Below are 20029 nucleotides of genomic sequence, written 5' to 3'. Positions count from 1 at the left end.
ACATTGAGTATAATGCTTATGGAAAGTCTAGAAACAATACTACGCATTGTTTACAGATATTCACATAGGAAGTAAAAGTAAAAAAAGAAACATACAAGTGGTTACCTTAAGGCAAGGGAGGGAAAGGTTATGGATTCAGGGGGGCACACTGCACAATACTGGTAACGTTTTACTTCTTAGAAAAGAAATGTCGGAAGCAAGAAATAAACAAATGTGCTTTGAAAAGTATAATGGCCTGGACCACAGGGAACACTGTGAATAGGTGGCAGGGCGCCCAAGTGCCCCTTCCAGGGAGTGGGTGCCCTGAAGTTTCACCCCATGCTTTACCCCACCCGAACAGGGCCGGCTGCTGCCCCCTCTTGTCAGTCCAAAGAAAAGGGCTTCCAGCCCCTCCCCACCTTCCCCAGCTCCGCACACCGGCCAGAGGGAGTGCTCTCCAATGCCGATCCAGGGACTGTGTCAGTCCCTTGCTCAAAATCCCCCAGGGCCCGCCAGGGCCACCCAGGAAAAGTCTGAAGGGCTGCGTCAAAAGGTTAGAAGACAGGTCATTCCCTACTTCCCCTTCATAATTTCCTCCTGTCGTGGTGGTGTGCTTGTAAAACTGAAGGCAAACTTCAGCCCTTCTCATTGAAAACCAAATTACTGCCACCAAAACAGTTTGAGAAAGCAAAAGGAAAAAATAGCACTGTCCTCTTACTTAGCCTACAGATGTCCCTCTGATACCTGTTTCATCTGCACCTCCTGCCCTGTCCCCCCTTCTTTCTCTCCTCCCCACAAGGGCTTCAAGACCAAAAGACCACAGGCAGCAAATGCACCCCAAATTCCTTCCACTTTCTCTTCCCAGAATTACCAAAAAGAAACAAGAAGTTTGGGCTGCACTTTTGTGTGTGTGAGCGTGCACAGGTGTCCACACATGGTACACAGCGGAAAAGTCTAAAATGCCTTTCCTGCTTGTGATTCCATGTCTGCTTTTAATAGAGTTGCTATATACAATATATGTCAAATATGTATCCAATATATATGTACATATTAAATGCCTAGACATTTATGTGTGTGTATTTTAGGCGCCTAAGCCTCTCTGCTTGCCAGTAACAAAGCCCTTGCCTCCAGACCTCAGTTTTCCCATCTGTGAGGTGGGAGACTTGGCCCCTTTCCAGCTCTTGACAGTTTATCTGAATCTATCTCATGTGTGGCATGGAGAAAACACCTACCGTCACAATTTGTCCTAATGGCTCTTCTCCCTGTCTGCAGCCCTGCCCCAAGTCCTACCCTTTGTGACCTCATCCACTATCATCTTTAAAAATATACTTACCCCCCTCCCGCAGGATGAGTCCCTAATACTAGAATCCCTAGTTCTCAGCCTGGGGTGATTTCGCCCCCAGGAGCTATCTGGCTGTTTGGAGTTACAACTCGAGGGTGACATCTAGCGGACAAAGGCCAGCAATGCTGCTAAACATCTCACAATGCACAGGACAGTCAGTCCCGAGACCCACAACTTATCAGGAGAGCTGAGGTTAAGAGCCCTGGCCCTAGACTGTAGGCATTGATTGGATACTTTTCCTTATACTCTCTAGACCGAGACGCCTGGGATGGCACCAGAGTAGGAGGAAGCATTGAAAGTTTAAAAGAGAAAAGTTACCTTTGTTCCTGAGCAGCTAGGTACCGGGCTCTGGACTCATCACTTGGAAGGACCTGACGCTGAATAAGCCTCACGCACCCTGTTTTCAGATGAGAAGGTTACGGCTCAATTGGTTAAGGCCACACAGCTGTGAAGAGTCAGGGTTCACATCTTGCCCTGTGATGGATTCCGGAGTCTGCGCTCTGGAAGGACTCATGGGGGATGGTCACCAATTCAAGGAGAAGGGGTAGGAGGGATTCACACAAGCCCAGGCAGCAAGAGGAGCTTTCCATGCTGCTGCCTGATCTTCCTCAGACAGACAGTCTTTACCTGGACAGGACTGATTCTAAGGAGGTTGTCCTGTCAGTCACCGCTGATCTCTGGGTTGGACCACCCACCCACTCATTCATTCATTCAATATCTGTCAAGCCTCAACTAAGTGTGGGCTCTTGGATACATAGAATGCAAAATTAGACCTTGTCCCTGCCCTCATAGAGACTTCAGTCTAGGAGGGAATGGAAATGAATTAAGGAATCAGACAAAGAAATGTACAGCCACATGTGTGCTTAGGCCTTCAGAAGACAGGTGAGCAGAGCAGAAAATCGTATGTCATCAGGGGATTGGCCTCACCTGTGAAGACAGGGAAAACACTGGGCTGAGATCTGAAGGCTGCGTGAGGGCTAATTAGGCAAACTGGGAAGCCCTGTGACGATGAGTACAAGGGACGGGAAAAAAAGTATTTATGTAGTAGGAGGCTGGAGAGACAAGGCCAGGACTAACCCTCAAACGTCTTGTGAGTCAATGATTAGGGTCTTTATCTCAAGGGTGATGGGGAGCCATGGCAGGTTTAAGCAGGAGGGTGTCATGATTGGATTTGCATTTTGAGAAGATTCCCTCTGACTGCTGTGTGGAGAAGGGACTGTAGGGGCAGAGGGAGTGCAGAGGGACCTGTGAGGAGGCTGCTGGGATTGTGTGAACAGGAGAGGATGCAGGCTTGGATGAGGGATTGGTGAGAAGTGGGTGGATTTAACAGAAATTCAAGAGGTCAAAGGGTGATGGAAATTCAGGAGACCAACACAGGGAAATCACATACCTGTTCCCTTTCAAGCATCTCCTTCAGGGCAGCTCTGCCACAGCTTCCTGGTGCCCAAGTCCACCGCCAATCGACTCCGTCCTCAAGAGGGGAGTGGCTCTGAGGCGGGACTGTCTTCCAGCCCATATTCCCTGCAGAGCCTGTCCAGAGGAGACACCGGACACTGGGACCCGGCAGCCCAGCACAGCCAGCCAGCATCAAAGTCCCCAGCGAGAAGGCGCAGGAAGGACTATTTTAGGCTCCTTATTTTTAAAGCCGGGGTTAGGGCACTCCGCCCATCGGCGTCTCCAGGAGTGGGAGCGTCAAAGGGCATCCCCTGACCTTCCACCCGCCCAGCACCAGAGGGAGACCAGAATGGGCGCAGGGCTGCACAGCGAGCACGGGCAGCCGGGAAAGGGGCCCCCAGAGTGGGTGGTGGAGGGTTTGGAGTGTGGGGATTCAAGGGCAGCCAGAGAGGCTGATGACCGCGGCTCAGATAGAACCCTGGGCTCCGACCTCAGCTTTTCCGCTTTCTCGCAGCGTGGCCTTGAGCAAGTCATTCCGCACTCTGTGAGGCTCAGCTGCTCATCTGCAAAATGGAAGTAATCCACGGGCTGCTGTAGGTCAGAGGGTGAGGAAATCACCGGATGTGCAACGACCTGTGGCTGCCCGGCTGTGGCTGCGACCAATCAGGGCCCCGCAGGCAGGAGCCCTGAGGATGAGGCTTTGCTGACACCTGGTGGCTGAAAGGGAGAATGGCTCCCGGAGAGCGGGAAGCAGGGGCAGGGCGGGCCCTGTGGAGGCCAGAGAAAAAAAGAGAGCAGCCCACGCTAGGGGGCGGGGAGAGGCGGGCAGACCACAGCCCACCCATGACACCTAGAGAGGGAGGGAGTAAGATGAAGGGGAAAGATAGGGGATTAATGGGGAGCTAGAGACAGAGAAAAGCAGAGAGGCAGAGGCAGACGGAGAGTTAAATAGAGACAGAAAGATGGAGAAAGAGGCAGAGATAACCGCAGAAACAACGACAGGTCCCAAGAGAGACAGAAGATAGGGAGAGATAAAGGGAGAGAGACAGAGGAACACACACACACACAAATAAGAAACACAGAGAGATGTAGGGGGAGGTGCAGTGACCCCAACCAGCTGTCAGGTCCAGCCTGTTCTTTTACTGAACAGGATGAGTTCTGAGAGACAGAGTGTGTCCTGGCCGTGTAAACCCAGCCCTCTTCCCTGCCTTGTGAAAGGCTGTTCCTGGTACCTCCCTTCCCCAACGGGCAGATTGCATTTGGTAAAGACACCATAATATACCTCGTCCCATACGTTGACCTTCCTCTCATTGACTGGTGGGGTTTTTGTCTCCTCCCCTTGAACCTGGGTCCACCTAAGGGACCCCTCTGCCAATGGAGCAGGGAGGAAGTGATGCCATGTGACTTCTAAGGCTAAGTCATTAAAATGCCAGGCAGCTTTCACCTTTCTCTTGGGACACTTGCTCTGAGAACCCAGCCACCAGGCTGTGGGAGAGGCAAGCAGCTGCACGGGGCGTCCACGTGTTGGGGGTGTCTGATCTGAGAGCCATAGCTGAGGTCCCAGCCAACAGCCAGTACAACGCCCAGCCATGTGACTCACCCCAGCCTTTGAGCCACCCTAGATGACTCTGTTTGGAGAGAGATGAGCTGCCCCACTGGGTCCTGCCCAGATTACATGTGTGTTATCCAAATAAATGATGGCTGTAGTTGTACCACTAAGTTTGGGGGAGTTTGATATGTTCAAATAGATAACTGGAAACCCTCTTGGTGCCACCTACCACAAACACACATCATCATCATCATCTTTGTTATCAACAAGACCATCACCATCATCGTCATCACCATCACCTTCACCATTATCACCACCATTGTCATCACCCTCATTACCATCACAACACCATCACCACCACCATCATCATCATCACCATTATCAATGAGACCATCACCGTCATCATCATCACCATCACCTTCACCATTAACACCACTGTCATCACCCTCATTACCATCACAACACCATCACCACCACCATCATCATCATCACCATTATCAACGAGACCATCACCGTCATCATCATCTCCATCACCTTCAATCACCACCATTGTCATCACCCTCATTACCATCACAACACCATCACCACCACCGTCATCATCATCCTTCTCCAGTCTCTCGGGACCTTGTGCTTAGCAAACCCTCTGAAGCTTCCAGGCCCCGAAGTACCTGCTGTACCTGAAATACTAGAATATACCCTGCTCTTTCTTGCTTCCCTAAGTTTGCATGCTCTGTTTCCTTCACCAAGATTGTTCTCCCCAAGATTCACCTGGAAAGTGCCAGCTCTTCTTTGAACACCCCCACTTTGGGGGAAGTCTACCCTGATGTCCTGGGCAGTAACTCCTGCCTTCCCTTGGTGTCTCTGGCCCCTTCATCTTACCATCTCTGTATTAGTGTCCTAGGGCTGCCAGAACAAAATACCACAAGCAGAATGGCATAAACAATGGGAATTTATTCTCTTGTGATTCTGTATGCTAGCAGTCCAAGGTCAAGGTGTCAGCTGTGTTGGCTCCTTCTGGGGGTATATGAGGGAGAATCTGTTCCATGACTCTTGGCCTCTGGTGGTTTCCTGGCAATCTTTGGTGTTTCATGGCATCTGCTGCATCACTCTGATCTCTACCTGCATCTTCACGTGGTGTTCTCCCTGCGTGTGTGTCTGTCTCCAAATTTCCCCTTTTCATAGGGGCACCGATCATATTGAATTAGGGACCCACCCTACTCCAGTATGACCTCAAATAAATTTAACAGATTGACTCAGCAATGACCCAATTTCCAAATAAAGTCAAATTCTCAGGTATTGGGGGTTAGGACTTCAACATATGAATTTTGAGGGGGGTATAATTCAACTCATAATCATCATCAAGGTTCTACTCTTAAGCTATTACCATTACCCCCAGAGTAGAAGCTTCCTGGGGGGCAGGGGCTTTGTCTTACCTCCTTTGTATCCCCTACTCTGTCCATTCCAGGAACAAGACAGGTACTCAGTGAGTGTTGGCTGAAGAATGAAGGAACAAATCAAAGCTGGCAAAATTTGTTAAGCACTGATTAGTTCCCACCTTCATGGTAATCATTTTAATCTCTTTAGCTCATTCAATATGGTTTCCCATTTTTCTAGATTTGAGAAAATGATTTTATATGGAGATATAAAGGGGCAAGCCTATCTAAAACGTCCTTGAAGAAGAATGATGTAGGGCACTGCAAGATTTATTACACAGCAATGGCTATTAACATAATATGGTAAGAGTACAGAGATACACAGATAGACTAAAGGAACAGAAAAAAAAAAGAGCCCATAAACAGACCCCACACATATGTGTCAATCTACTATGGGACACAGAGGCAACTTCGCACCACAGTGGGGGAAATGGATTTCTCATTACCCCAGGACAACGGTGGTTCAAAGTGGAAAAAAAGAGAAAAAAGAAATTAGGTCCCTGGCACACACTATACAGAAAAATCAACTCCAGGAGGACTGAGAATTTAAGTGGGAAAAGCAAAACTTTAAAATTTTTAGGAAAAAAATCTGGAGAACATATTTGTGAGAAGTGGGGTGAGAAAGAATTTCTTAAAGAAGACACGGCAGATACAAACCATAAAGGAACAGACTGATGTTAGACCACATCAAAATTTAAAACTACTGCATCAAAAGATACCAAAGACAAAGTAAAAAGAAGCTGCTCTCTGGGAGGGGATATTTGCAGCACAGAAAACCAACCAGTGATTAACATTTATATAGAGAACACCTGGGCTATCTCATGACGTCCTTGCTGTAACCCTGTTAGGGAGGCACTATTTTTTCCCTATTTTTCCAAGTGGAGGCATTAAGGTTCTGAGGCCCCATCATTGGCCAAGCCTCCAGAACAGCCATTAGGACCCAGGCCAGTTGGATGCAGGAACCCAGCCCCCAGTTGCTATGCTAAGTGACAACCCCAATCAAGTTGTGAACAAAGGAACCAAGGAACACACAAACCTACAAACAGGTCATTGTGACCTCTCTCCTGGATGGAGTGGGGGTTGCAGGGTTTGGGGCTCTGCTGGGCAGATCTAAGAAAACTCCCAGGTTCAAGGTGATAAGGCAATTCTGTGGGAATGGCAGGCAGTGGGTACATTTTTAAGGGCTGGAGCATCCATCACATGCCCTTGAGTGACTGCTCAGCAACCACACAAGAAGGACTGAGAGGTCAGCCAAGCCAGCCACTCACGGGGTAAAGAGGGTTGTAAGTCAGGTGAAGAAGTGGAGGCTCAGAGAGGTTGGGCAATGTGCCCAAGGTCACACAGCTAAGCAGCTGCAGAGCTGAAAATTCTCGAAGAGGTTGCCCACCCCTCACCCAGTCACTTTCTGGTTCTCTCTTCTTTCTGTGTTTCTTTCATACAAGTGCACGCGTGCACACACACACTACACGCAGCACCCTGGCTCGCACGGGGATAAGTGCACGCAGCACCCTGGCTCCCATGGGGGATAAAAGACACTGCCGTGGACAAGTTGCAAGTCACACTTTATTCACTCGCCAGGATGTCTGGTGGGATCCTGGGCAGCTGACCAGGCCCCTGGGAAGGAGGAAATGGGAGGCACTAGTTGGAGGGATGGAAGGTGCCTCGTTGGTGCCACTGCATGTCTCGGATGCGGCGCACGGACTGCACCTGGGGCTGGGGGGCCCCGAAGTCGCCGCTGTCCTTGTAATCACCCTTCTCCAGCAGGTACTGCAGCCCGCGGTAGCCGGGGTACTGGTAGCCGACCCACCTGCAGGGCCAGAGGTGGGAAGAGGGGACGTGGGGAGACAGGAGATGCAGATGGAGAGAGAGAGGGAGAATTGTTTAGCCACTAGGAAGGGTGGGGCCTTTCAATCATTTCACACTAACTGGGTGTCGAGCAGGAACACCCCCACTCTTCCTGGGACCAGCCTCTGCTTTCTTCCTTCCCTTCATGGGGAGCTCACTACCTCCAGAAGCAACTTTTAACTGAAGGCCTGACACTGGGTTCAGAGGAAGGGGTGATCTCAAGCTCACTTAAGCTTAGAAGAAGACAGGCCTCTTAACCCAACCCCTGGCAAGGCCAAAGGACAGCAGGCTAGGTCCCAGGAGCCCTCCATGATCCCTCCACCCTTTGAAGCCATCACCATTTAGGGGTCACTCACTCTGAGTACCTGATGACCATTACAGTCTTCTCCCCAGAAAGCATCACACAGTCCTGGCCCACATGGACCTGCCCATCCAGCCCCTGTGGACACCTCTAGCTCTGCTTCTCAGACTTGGGCCCCTATATCTCTGCAGCACAGCCACTCCGTCCCTTGTAGAGCCCATCAGACTCACCAGGCTCCTCCCACCACAGGACCTTTGCATGTGCTGTTCTCACTGTCTGGGATGTCCTTCCTTCTCTCTACCTCTATAATTCCTACTTTCTTGAGATCTCAGCTCAAGAGTGCCTTCCTCGGGGAAGGAGGCCAGATTCGTGCAGATTCCTAAACTATTAACAGTTGTCCCCAACCAGACTGCTAGTTACACAAGGCAGAGGCCAGGTCTGTTTAACCTACCTTGACTTAACTGATCACTTAACACGGTGCCTGGCATATGACGTCACTCGACAAATTGAATCAATGAATGAATAAACGAGTAAATGGAGGGGAACATGAATACAGAACTTTGCACACTCTAGGAGTTTGACAAGTCCCAGAAAGCCAGTATGTGTTGGTAAACTAGCTCTCTTGGGGGGGGGGGGGGAAAGTCTTGATTTGTAACATTTTCCAATTTCTGAGGTGTAAATACTTCATGATGGCTCATTTCAAGTTACCAATGATTAAATAACCAGCTCACATAAATTCTGAAAAGTTAACAGTCAGCTTTTGCAAGCTGGTACAAGCCGGCTCCAGCACGCCACTACCCAAAGCCCATCATCAGACTCCCCGTGGAATCCAAATTTTTCACATTGAGAAATTCCCCAATGCTGATGGTTGAGGTTTATGTGCCGAAGTTTAATTTGGTGGAGAAGGATCCCTCCTATTTCCAATCTCAGGAACTCAGGCCGTCAAAGGCCAGCACGGGCTGGGCTTCCTGCCTCTCCCAGCTCTGTTAAGACCACTCAACTCATTCCCAGCTTCTGCTCCTCCCACACCCTCCCCACCTCTGCCTTACCCTGCCCCCCCACCCCCACCATTTACTGTCCTGCTCTTTGGGCCTGAGGTTAAGGCCAAGGTTTCTCTCCTCCAGAGGTAGGGTGTTGCCCAAAAGGCAGATCAGAATGGAACTTCAGGGGCCAAAAGCCATGTGTAGGCTGATGATTTCAATGCCCATTTTCCAATGAGAAGACTGAGGTCAGGAATGTACAAGATCCCCAGAGTTCAGGACAGAGCAGGACTTAGCAGCCCAGGGTCTGGGCCCCTGGGGCGGGGCAAGCCAGGGCTGGGTGTGCACTCACGTGCCACTCTGCACCCGCACAGAAGACACCTTCTCCTGGTAGCCGTGGGCATGGAAGCTGGGCACATCATCGTCTATCACCTCCATCTTCTTCCCTGTGAAGTTGGGGTTCTCATAGAGGATGATCTTATGCTCCTGGCTGTCCTGTGGACAGGGAGTGGGGGAAAGCGAGTGTGGGTGAGGGGTCCCTGGAGTTGGGACCAGCAGGCTCCACCTGCAGCCCTCTGGCCCAAGACCCCCACCACGTGAGTGTCTATGGCAACGGCATCCAACAGTGTTTGTTCATTAAGATCCTACTGGGCTATTTTCACGTAACAGACACTCCAGATTCTACACTTCGGGGAATATTTGATTCTGAAATGGCATTTTCCCTCCCAACGCCTCAACTCCCTTTTTTAAAAATAAATGACAGCCATGATACACACACACACACACACATAGGCTTATCGTGCCTCTAGTAGACACTTGAAATATTTTGGCTTTCCTTCATCTCCACATATCTTCCCAGCCTCCTGTTCCTGTGACATTTTTCTTAGTCATCTCCTTTCATCCTTTAAACTACTTTTATGCTGTTTGGTGGATAAGAAAACTGAGGCTTAGAGAGGTAAAGTGACTCAAGGTCACACAGCCGGGAGTGCCAGAGCCAGCAGAGGAACCCAGGTCTGTGGAATGCCAAGTCCAATGTTCTCCGATTTTCCATCTAGTTCTGGGGAGAACTAGACTGGGCTGGGGAGGTTTGGGAGTATAACTGAGCATCGCTGGGCCCTTTGCCCTCCAGAGAGTTCACATACTAGTAATCAGGATCAGAGAAGCTCTGAAAGGTTACACTGGCATGAATTGTGAACAAGAGCTAAACTGCCTTCTCCTCCACCCCGAAACCCAGAATTTCTTTGAATATTTATGGTGGCAATCATTTATGGAACGATTGCTTTGTGACAGAAATCACACAGCCCTGGACCACACCATCCACATAGAATAGAATGTGAACAGCGCCCCCTGGAGCATCTTGAATGAAGCCCCTGAAGTCATACGGTATGGCAATTCTCAGGCTAAGCCTGCTGGTATCTCAGGACAGTAGATACTAATATCCCCATCTTACAGGTGAGGAAACTGAGGCTCAGGGAAGTGAAGTGACTTATGCGAGGTCACACAGCCAGGAAGTCCCCCGCCAGTCAGAAGGGGCACGATGCCAGAGGTGAAGGCTCCTTCCTGGTCCCCAGACCGCTGGCTCCAAGGGGGCAAAGAGAGGAAGAAGATGAGGGTCGGGGGCTTACCACTTTGATGGGCCTCAGGGAGCTGAGGGAGTCTGTCCTCCGACTGCTGGTCCATGAGTCCCAGCGGGGGTACTCACCCTTCTCAAACACAAACTGCTCCCCTTTGCAGTTGGCTTGCTCATAGCCCACCCAGCTGCAGTGGAGACAGAGAGAGAGAGGGCAGGTCAGGCTCACTCCAGGCTTCCTCTGGTGGGACCCTGGCTACTCGTTTGGGCCCCAGTGCTCACAGTTGCCCAGCTCATCAAAATGAGTAGCAGCCTCATTTAAATCCAAGCACAGCAAATCCAAGAGCAGCGTCACCTCAGTTATCCAGAACCCAGCAGGGTGCTGACTTCAATCATCTGGAACATAACCAAGAAATGAGGAGGAAGTCTAAAAGATGGCCTAGCAACAAATACAGATGTATAGAACCCATGTCCTAAGGCCAATGGTATGCTGGTAAATCAACAGCCAGCTCTGAAAAACAAAACAAATCCTGTTTGTAGCGTTTGCTAATTTCCATGGTGTAAATACTCCCACCGTGGCCAGTGTCAAGCTCTCAGTGTGACATCAGTGAACATGGAGTTGGGAAGAAATGTGCCCAATCAGCTTTTACTACCGAGAACAGACTGCAGAATATCACTGTATCTAAAGCTCACGTACCTTGTTCATACCAACCCCTTCTCTCTGGGTCTCTTTCCTCTTTGGTTCTTGATGGTGGTCTCTGGACTCCTACGCTACACAAAACTCTAATAGTCTTAGATCCACAGTAGAAGAGAAAATCCTTAAAGGGAAGGATTACCTGCCAGTGAGGCATGGCTAATAGAGGAAAGGGGACAATAAGAAAAAGGTGGCACCGACTTCATAACGCCTGGCATTCTGGGGCGTTCATCGCAGAGGCAGACAGTTCAGCCTGGCACAGTGACAACTTTGGAACAGTAATCTAAGTCCTTAACGGAAGGGGAGATGATGTTTCTTGCTGCTTTTAGAAGAGGATGCCCTCTTGATCTGGCAATTCAGCTTTAGGCAACGTGTCCTTAGAAAACAGTTGTCAAAGAGCTCACAGATAACATGGGTAACGATGTTCATCACGGTGTCGTTTATAATATCAAATAATCAAAATAACTTACACATCCAATGGGCATGGCCTGGTTGAGTAAATTATGTCATATCCCGTAATGAAATGATACAAAGGCATGAAAATCAATGAAGTAGGACACGGGTTCTCAAACTTAACTGGGCAGAAATATCACAGGGTGGTGGGTTTGTGAAATGCAGATTCCTGGGCTCCAGGCCCAAGAGTTTGATACAATGGGGCAGGGCTGGGACCCAAGAATCTGCATTTCAAAGCCTCCCCACCTTCTGTGATTCTGATACAGATTTACCTCCAAAAATCTCTTTGAAAAGCACTGACATAAAATGCTACTTAATGACATGGAGAGAATTTGAGATAAAAGTTTTCAAAATGAGTTATAAACCAGTATGTAAAGCATGATCTGACTTTTGATTAAGTATATATCTAATATATATTTGATGAAATATATACAGAGAAAAATATAAGTTTATATGAAAATCTTAATGGTTACTCTGAGTGGTAAGATTAGAGTCGTATGGCTTTTTTGCATTAACCATTGCTCCTTAATTTTAAACAATAAACAATAATTAATAAAACTATCAAATTTTAAAAGAAAGCAGAGGAGGAATATAAGGTCTATTTGAGAAATTCTTGCATCCAGATACTAAAAAAAAAAGACAACTGAAAAATCAGATGTGGTGCTTCAATTGTCAAAACTTCAGCCGTCCGGGAAGACATGCTGTCAGGCACACTGATGCTCTGAGCGCATCAGCTGAGTGGGGCTGGGCAGGGCCATTCCTTTGGCCGTGTTCTCCACACCAGCAGACTCTGATTCAATTACGGTCATCACACACTGCAGAATTCCCGGTGAACCTTGAGGTGTGGTGCGGGTCATCCAGGACCCACACTAGACTCACTGAACTGTTGGTTGGGGGTCACTGGTGGCCACCCCTGATTCCGGAGGCTCTTGGAGAGAAGGAACAGTCAGGGAACCACAAGGAGAGGCCCCTACAGGCTGTGCTCAACTATGTCACCTGAGCGCAGCAGAGTCAGACCTGACCAGTCACCTCCCCTTCTCTCTTGGGCCAGGGGTCCCAAGCCTGCTGGCCCCCAAATGTGTCAGCGTATCTGCGAAAACCAAGTATCACCAGGACCTGGGAAGGGAGGGGTGGTTGCAGAGCTGGGACATCCAGCTTTAAACCTCCCAGGAGAGTGAGGACACTCCCAGAGCCAGAGATTGGCAGCTCTAAAAAGGTCCACGGGAGTCACTGTGTCTGTCTCCCTGCCTCAAGGAAGTGGATGACCTTGGTGCCAGGCTTTTCACATGAGCTCCATCCCATCACCCCCAGGAGGACATGCTTATCCTACAGAGGAGAGAACCGAGGCGCAGAGAGAGAAGTTCCTGGTCCAACGTCACACAGCACAGAAGTGGTGGAACCAGGATCTGAAACCCAGCTCTATCTGAACTCAAACCACAGGCTCTCTCCACAGGCTGCCAAGACCCCAAATCCTGGTCTCCTGATTGCACAGTCTAGGAGCTCAGTGAGAGCGGATCCCTCCAGCTCGTTCCACAGCCTGACTGCCTCACCCCGGCAACCCCTGACCAAGTGAGGCCCCCAGGTACTTACGGTCCAGCCTGCACCAGGACAGAGCCTGCCTTCTCCACGCCGGTCTCCTTCAGGTTGGGGCAGGGCCCATTGAGCTCATGTGAGTGGCCCTGGAAGTTTTCCTGCTCAAAGATGATGATCTGCAACAGGAGGAGAGAGTCAGACCCCCGTCATGATGGGGAGGAGGGAGAACAGGGCAGTGGGGGTGAGTGGGCGTAGGGAGGGGGCTCAGAGAGGCTTGAAGGATGCTGAAGGGTTCCACACTTGGGAATCACGAACCAAATATAAAGTCTGACATTCTTGGCTCCAGTTACCAGCTGCGAGACCCTAAGCCAGTATTTTACCTGTCTGAGCCTCGGTTTCTCCATCTGTAAAATGGGAAATAAAGACAGAACCTACATCATGGGGTTGTTGGAAGGATTCAGAGGAACGTGATGGTTAGCACACCATATTTGCTCTGCGTGTGGGAGGCATAATTATATTAAGGGACATGCTAAGATTCCCAAGTGGGTAAGTGGCAGAGCTGAAATTAGAGCCCAAGCTTGTCTGATGCTGTTTCCTGTAGAGCAGCATTTTGATACCACTGGTCTGTGGACCAGAGTAGGAGTAATAAGATGCTAGACCATGCTGCTTAAGCTTCTCCTGCCCCCGTTAGAGCTGGACCAGTGCTGCCATATCCACCCTTCACCCCCATTTCACCCATAAGACTACGCATACCTGTGCCCTTTTCTTAAGCCCCCACAGGTTTTGCAGGCTATCCTCCGGATACTTCTTAAGAGGACTTCACTCCCCTTGCCTCACCTGCCTCTCAGCAGCCCAGGGAAGGGCCGGCAGGATCCCCATCAGGAAAAGTGAAGATCAGCAAAATGAAAGGGCTGCTCAGGGCCTCACAGCCAAGTGCTAAGAGGTGGGGGCGGGGGGCAGCTGCCTCCTTTCAGGATTCCAGACAGAACCTGGGGGCAGACGTTTTTCAGCCACACTTCCCCCAGGGGACTGCCTCCGGATGAAGGGGGGCGGGGTTCAGGGAAGTGGGCCTCCAGGAGGGGCAGCTGCACAATCCAAGCGGTCAGCACTGGCTGGGTAAACACGCCCCTCTCTCCCAGGCCGGGGATTAGCCAGACAAAGCCAGGGGAGGGAGGCCCAGCAAGGTTCAGAGTCAAATTCCATGGGCTCAGTTCAGCCTTTATGATCACTGACAAGATCACAGATGGGTCAGGAGAACTGGGCTCCTATGTCGCCTCTGTTGCATCCAGCTGTGCAACCTGAGGAAGCCACGTGATTGCTCTGAGCCTCAGCTGTCCCATCTGTAAAATGGGGAATCATGCCTATTCCGCAGGCTTATTGAGAAGAATCGAGAACCTGGGAGTCAGGGGCTAGTGGATTATGACACTGGCCTGGGAGACAAGGGCTTACAGGGGCAAGGAGGGCAAGGCAGGTCAGCCTCCCCATGCATTTGAAAGGCCTCAGAGCCCAGGAGCTCAGTATTATCATTGTTGTTGTAAGTATCAACAAATGGATGCTAAAAATTTACGTATTACCTGATCCTTTCAACCTGCACTGTCCAATTCAGCAACTACTAGATGTCTATTGAACATGTGCAACTAATCTGAATTAAAATGTGCTATGGGTATCAAAAACACATCAGATGTTGAAGATACAGTATGAAAAAAAGAATATAAAATAGTTCTCCAATAATTTTTCTACTGACTGTACATTAGGATATATCGGGCTTAATAAAATATATGAAAATTAATTTCCCCTGTTTCTTTTTACTTTGTTAACATGTCTACTAGGAAGTGTTAAAGTCCATAAGTGGCTCCCATTTGAAATCGATTGGACAGAGCTGCTCCAAGCCATATCACACTGGGCTTCTTGCTGCTCAAACGCACCCATCTCACTCCAACCCCTGGGCCTTTGCACTCACTGTGCCCGTTGCCAAGAATGCTCTCCCCTACCCCCAACTCCCCAGTTTTCACTACTTCCTCACTTGACTGGGGGCTCTGCTCAATGTCACCTCCTCAGAGAAGTCCTCCCTGACCACCTTAGCTAACACGTTCCTCGTCCACCCTGACCCTAAAGAACCCACTCTTGTTTCTTCCTAACACTTTCCACTCCTTGAAGTTATGTATTTATTAGTTTATTTATTGTCTTTCTTCTAGAAAGTAAGCCTCTTAAGGGACAGAATTGGGGTGAGCTGGGGTGGGGGCCCAAATCAGACCAAAAGGCAGTTCCAGGATGGAATCTATGCCTGGGGCCTCTGAGGCAGAGGGAAACAGGAGGGCAGCCTGGTGGACTGTAGAAGTTTGAGGGCAGATTCAGTGTGACAAGCCCCTGACATTGGGATAAGATCCCACCGCCCTTAGGAGGAAAAAACAAAGAAGGCTGGCGTTAGGTGGACAAGCATTAGGCTGGGCCTGTTTTCTTTGCCTCTTCACAATTATCTTATGCCATGAGTCCAACGCTCCCCAGTTTTTGAAGGAGGGACCTGAGGCTCAGAGAGGTCAAGTGACTGGCCAAGGTCACACAGCAGGTGTGGAGTCAGGAATCCCACCCCACCTCCCATTCACAAGCCCCATCTCAGACTGGACTGAGGGTCTGCCTTGGCTTTGGGTACCCACCCTGGGCAATGGGGTAAAGGGTAAGGCAGAGAAAATTAAGTCTCCAAAGCCAGAAGGATGCTAGTCGTGGGCTGGGGAGGGGCCTTCTGAATCAGCACCCCCTCCAGTGTGCAAGTTGGGGAGACTGTGGCCCAGAGAGGGGGAGCCCCAGAAAGGAAGACACCAACCCCACTTTACAGGAGGGAAACCGAGTCTGGGAGAGGCACCGTGCTCGCCACCCCTTCCTCCCACGTGGTACCCACCTTGGGGTTGAGGGGCTGAGGTTTGCCCGCTTGGGTCTGGTGGTCTGAGGCCATGGTGGGCTGTCCGGTGCAGGAATGACCTGGAAGGCAAGGCATGGGGGAAGCAGCAGTGAGGACCTCTCTCTGGGCCCTCGGTTCCCCCACTGGGGGGACAGGGGTGGTGGTGGCGGCGTGTCCTGGGGCCACATCACTCCAGCCCCACGTCCTGTTTTCTTGTCTCCCTGATTTCAGGTTGTCCTAGGGCAGTGGAGACAGCCAGCGGCTGCCTGAACATCCATCCTTAGCTTCGCTTCTTTGTGTCCAGGCCAGCTCCGAGGGGGGGACAGAGAAATGAGGTCTACTAAAAAATAAAGTGAGAAACTAGAGTGTGAGTGGGGACCCACTTGGCCCCAGATAATTGATGCTATTATGCATAAATTTCTTATGCATCGATTGATATTATGGAGAAATTTCTTGATTCAAAGAATATAACGTGGGCAGACAAACCCCATGCACTGGCTGTGCTTGGCCGGGTTTTAGCTCCCAATCTGCCATCTCACAGAGTCCCCTGGGCCCCCGCCCCTCATCCCCAACTTCCTCCTTGACTTCTGGTCCCCCCCCCATCCAGTACCCAGAATGCTCCTTTCCACCATTGGTCTTATCCTCCCCTCCACCACCCAAATAGTACACAAGTGCGTTATGGAACTCCTGCCACAAGAAAGCAACGACGCGAGTGTTATGGAAGTTCAGGCACTGTGACCAGCAGCAGCCAAGAACGTCAGAAAATTCTGGAAGAGTGTCAGTTTCTTCTCCCTTCCCACAGGATGGACAGAGAACGCAGCCTGTGTTTTCCCAGTGTAGAGCGGAAACCTGTCTCCTTCTCCAGAGACAACATCCGGCTTCCAGAAGCTCCTTCCACACCAGAGGCCAGGCCAGGATGTTCCCCAAAAAGAGGACATTCAACTAAGCAGCTTGGGAGCCAAACCTGCCCTTCTCCCCTAAGAAACCAGCCCTCTGGGTCTGTCACTGTGCCCAAGATCCCACATTACAGCCCCAGCGGCATCCTCAGACTAAAGATTAAGCTCAGGTGGTTCAGCTCAGGTGCTTCCTCCGCTGCTTACCAGCATCAAGGCCCTGGGAAGGTCATCCCCTCTGTGCCTCAATTTCCTGTTCTGTATAATGGGGACAGGATGGTGCCTGGTCCACAGGTTGTGATGATCCAATCATATAACACAGAAAACCTCAAGCACTCGGCCGCCGTCCCGGAACCCACTCAGTGCTCAGTGCACGGCAGCAATTATGGCATTATTAGTGTCCTTTCCACCCAGTTTTAGTGCCTTTGGAGTCACCTGTTGCTGGGAGCTCCCCGAGAGGGGGGCTGCTTCCTAGCTGTCCCAAGGCGGGACACAGAGCCGGTGCCCGGGAGTGTTTGTGGATATGGAGAGAGCTGACTCACCACCCTAGAAATGAAGCTGAACCTTCCGTGGTTTTACTCCTTCCACTTGCAAAACCCTCAGTTATATGCTCCTCCACTGGCGAAACGAGGATGCTGATGGACTGTCTAATACTAATAAGGAGCACCACCAAAATACACACTGTGCCAGGCACTGCGCTAGACCGCTCACCTATGTAACTCTGAGCCCCACAGCAAAGGAGGTTTTACGACCCCCTCCCCATTTAACAGAAAAGAAAACCGAGGCTCAGCACCTTGAGGTCTTTGCCCCAAGTCACCCTGTCAGAAAGTGACAGCCTCTGGATTTGAACCCAGGTCTCCCACACTTTCCAGCAGGGAGGAGGATGAGAGAAAAAGGCAAGACAAGCAAGAGAGGCATTCTTACCAGTGACACCAGCCCGAGAGTGCCCGTGAAGCCGGCCGGCGGGAGGTGGCATTTATACCTTCCCCAGCAGTGCCGGTGCCAAGCCGGGTGACCGCTGCGTCCCTGCGGAAAGCGGGGCGAGAATGCTGGATTAAGCCCGCACCAAAGCCCAGGTCAGCAAATGCCCACAGACATTGTGTCTCTGCACAATAATGTCATCAGCTTTCAGATTCGGCCGCGCCAGGGTGGTCAGGCGGTTGAGCAAGGAGAGGCCCACTTTGCATGCATCAGCCGTCCAGCTGCCAGAACCAGGGGCATGCTGGGTTCACTGATGTGGTCAGTTGAGCCCTGGGGGAGGCAGACAGAGGCAAATTTCAGTGGCCCTGGTGAAAAAAAAACAAGGACAGGAAGGTGGTTTGGCAGGGTCCAGCATCCATCCATCCATCCGTGCATTCAACAAATATTGATCAGGCATGCACTTGGCGCCAAGCTCTGCTCTAGGGGGTAGTGTCAGGGAGGGGACCTACCCCAGCCTGGACCACCCAGGAAGGCTCCTGGGAAGAGTCCAAGTCCTCAGCGATGAGGAGAAATTCGCCTGGGAAGCCGGGTTGGGAGGAGGGTTCCAAAGAGAAGGGGACCAGGTACAAGGCACTGTCGCGGTATTTTGAGAAGACCTGCAAACAGGTTAATGCAGCTACAGGGTGGTCTGTGATGGGGCAGGGCCTGGGCTGGGCGGCCAAGGTGGGAAGAGGCCTGATCTTGCAGGGCTGAGGAGAGGGATCTTCATTCTGAAGGCCCCTGACTGTCCCAGCACTCACTGTTCCTCAGCGGGGTGCCCTTAGGATCCCTGGGCCCCGTGGTGTGGAGAAACCTCTCACATCCCTCCTGCCGGCCTCATCGCTGCCTCATGGGCATTTGGCCTTAACTGGCATTCCTCCAGTTTGCATGTCCTCCTTGTAGACAGTCTGTGTCCTGACTGAATCCAAGGTCAGGCAGGAGAGAGGGGACAGCACGGGGGTTTGGAAACTGGGTTTGAGTGAGGGGACTTGCTCGCCCCCGCCTTCCACGCCCCCAACACACACACACACACACACACACACACACACACACACACACACCCCAGCCCCTGGGCATGCTGTGTCTCTCTGTAGCACTTCTCACCACCTGACATCATGTGACTCATTTATCTGCTGTCATTCCAAATAGAAGATAAGCATCAGGAGGGAAGGGCCAATGTCTGCCGGGTTTACCACTTGTTGGGCTGCACCCGCAAGCCTGTGAGCCTTGTAGTTTCCCAGCCTTGAGACCAAAGAAAGAGTCCAGAGACAGCGACAGAGACATCAGTGGTTTATTGGACAGAGGATATTGGACATAAACGGTTCTGGAGAGACACCTCACCATGTGCAGCCGATGGCTGCCCAGACATGGCAGAAATCTTCTCCAGATACTCAGGGAAGAAGGAGGCTGCCCTTTATAGGGGGAACTGACGTCAGGTGGGCTCATCGATAACCAGGGACTAATGAAGCCCTGCAATGAAGAGGATTGGGTGGTCATGTGAGTGAAGCAGGGGCTGGCCGAGCAGGGGATGGACACAGAGCAAGAGAACAGCCACCTTGAGGGGCCTGAGCCTACTCTCCACCCCTACATCCCCTGCACAACCCTTGCAGTCCTGGCCCACCCCACTTCCCCGATATCCCTGGGGTCGGGCCGGGGTGCACCGCAACCGAACCCCACAAATGCAATCTAGACACCGGCAGCTAAGGAGTATCACAAGTAAGCCAGGTGCTTATCGGGTCAATTCTTCATGTAAGTCCAGCGGAGGACCACCACGGCAATCAGCAATCAGATTCATCTCGCAGGGAGGCCCCCATTGCCGCCCAGTCTGTGAACAGATTCCCTCCACTCAGACTAGGGAAGAAACGTAAGGTGTTCAACAGGCACTAGACAGGGAATATCATGACCATCAAGCGAAATACAAACAGTAAGAGCACTGAGACAACCCCACCCCGCCTGTGGCTTCTGCCCCGCCTGCAGGACCACACCAGCTGCCCACCCTCGGGCCCCACAGCCAGTGCCAAATACCAGAGAGGAAGTTTCACAACAGGCCACAGGGTTAATATAATGGTGCCTTTCTCCAGTAGGGGCCCAGGTTAATTACCTTAGCGGCCTTAGGTGGGGCCGGAGAGAAGACAGGGGAAATCTGTAAGCCCCTTTCTAACGTTATTCCCAAGAAGCCGCAAACACAAACCACCGGGACTTAACC

The 20029-nt window shown here is 51.0% G+C and overlaps 1 protein-coding gene and 2 long non-coding RNA genes across 4 annotated transcripts in view; 1 reads left to right on the top strand and 2 right to left on the bottom strand.

Annotated features, from left to right (window-relative positions):
- Positions 1-4744, bottom strand: part of LOC309610954 — a 29050-nt gene extending 24306 nt beyond the window's left edge. The window contains exons 1-3 of one of the 2 annotated variants that reach the window (XR_014234255.1): positions 3207-4744; positions 2712-2851; positions 1640-1718 (exon numbers count right to left, since the gene is read on the bottom strand). This is a non-coding gene — a long non-coding RNA (uncharacterized lncRNA). The remainder of the gene's footprint in view (positions 1-1639; positions 1719-2711; positions 2852-3206) is intronic. The other variant, XR_014234256.1, reaches the window with a different exon arrangement.
- Positions 1-20029, top strand: part of LOC309610957 — a 155913-nt gene that overhangs the window by 53703 nt on the left and 82181 nt on the right. The window lies entirely within an intron of this gene.
- Positions 7196-18858, bottom strand: CRYBB2 (crystallin beta B2). Its single transcript, XM_082354643.1, has 5 exons — positions 15971-18858; positions 13132-13250; positions 10450-10582; positions 9177-9319; positions 7196-7505 (listed from the first exon to the last, which is right to left on the bottom strand). The coding sequence occupies exons 1-5, from the start codon at positions 16064-16066 to the stop codon at positions 7337-7339; spliced, it is 660 nt and encodes a 219-aa protein (XP_082210769.1). The 5' UTR covers positions 16067-18858; the 3' UTR covers positions 7196-7336.

Source organism: Balaenoptera borealis, assembly GCF_965194805.1.
Source record: "Balaenoptera borealis genome assembly, chromosome: 14".
Classification (NCBI taxonomy): domain Eukaryota; kingdom Metazoa; phylum Chordata; class Mammalia; order Artiodactyla; family Balaenopteridae; genus Balaenoptera; species Balaenoptera borealis.
Note: the sequence above shows the minus strand (reverse complement) of the source record. Positions and strands in the feature narration are given on the sequence as shown.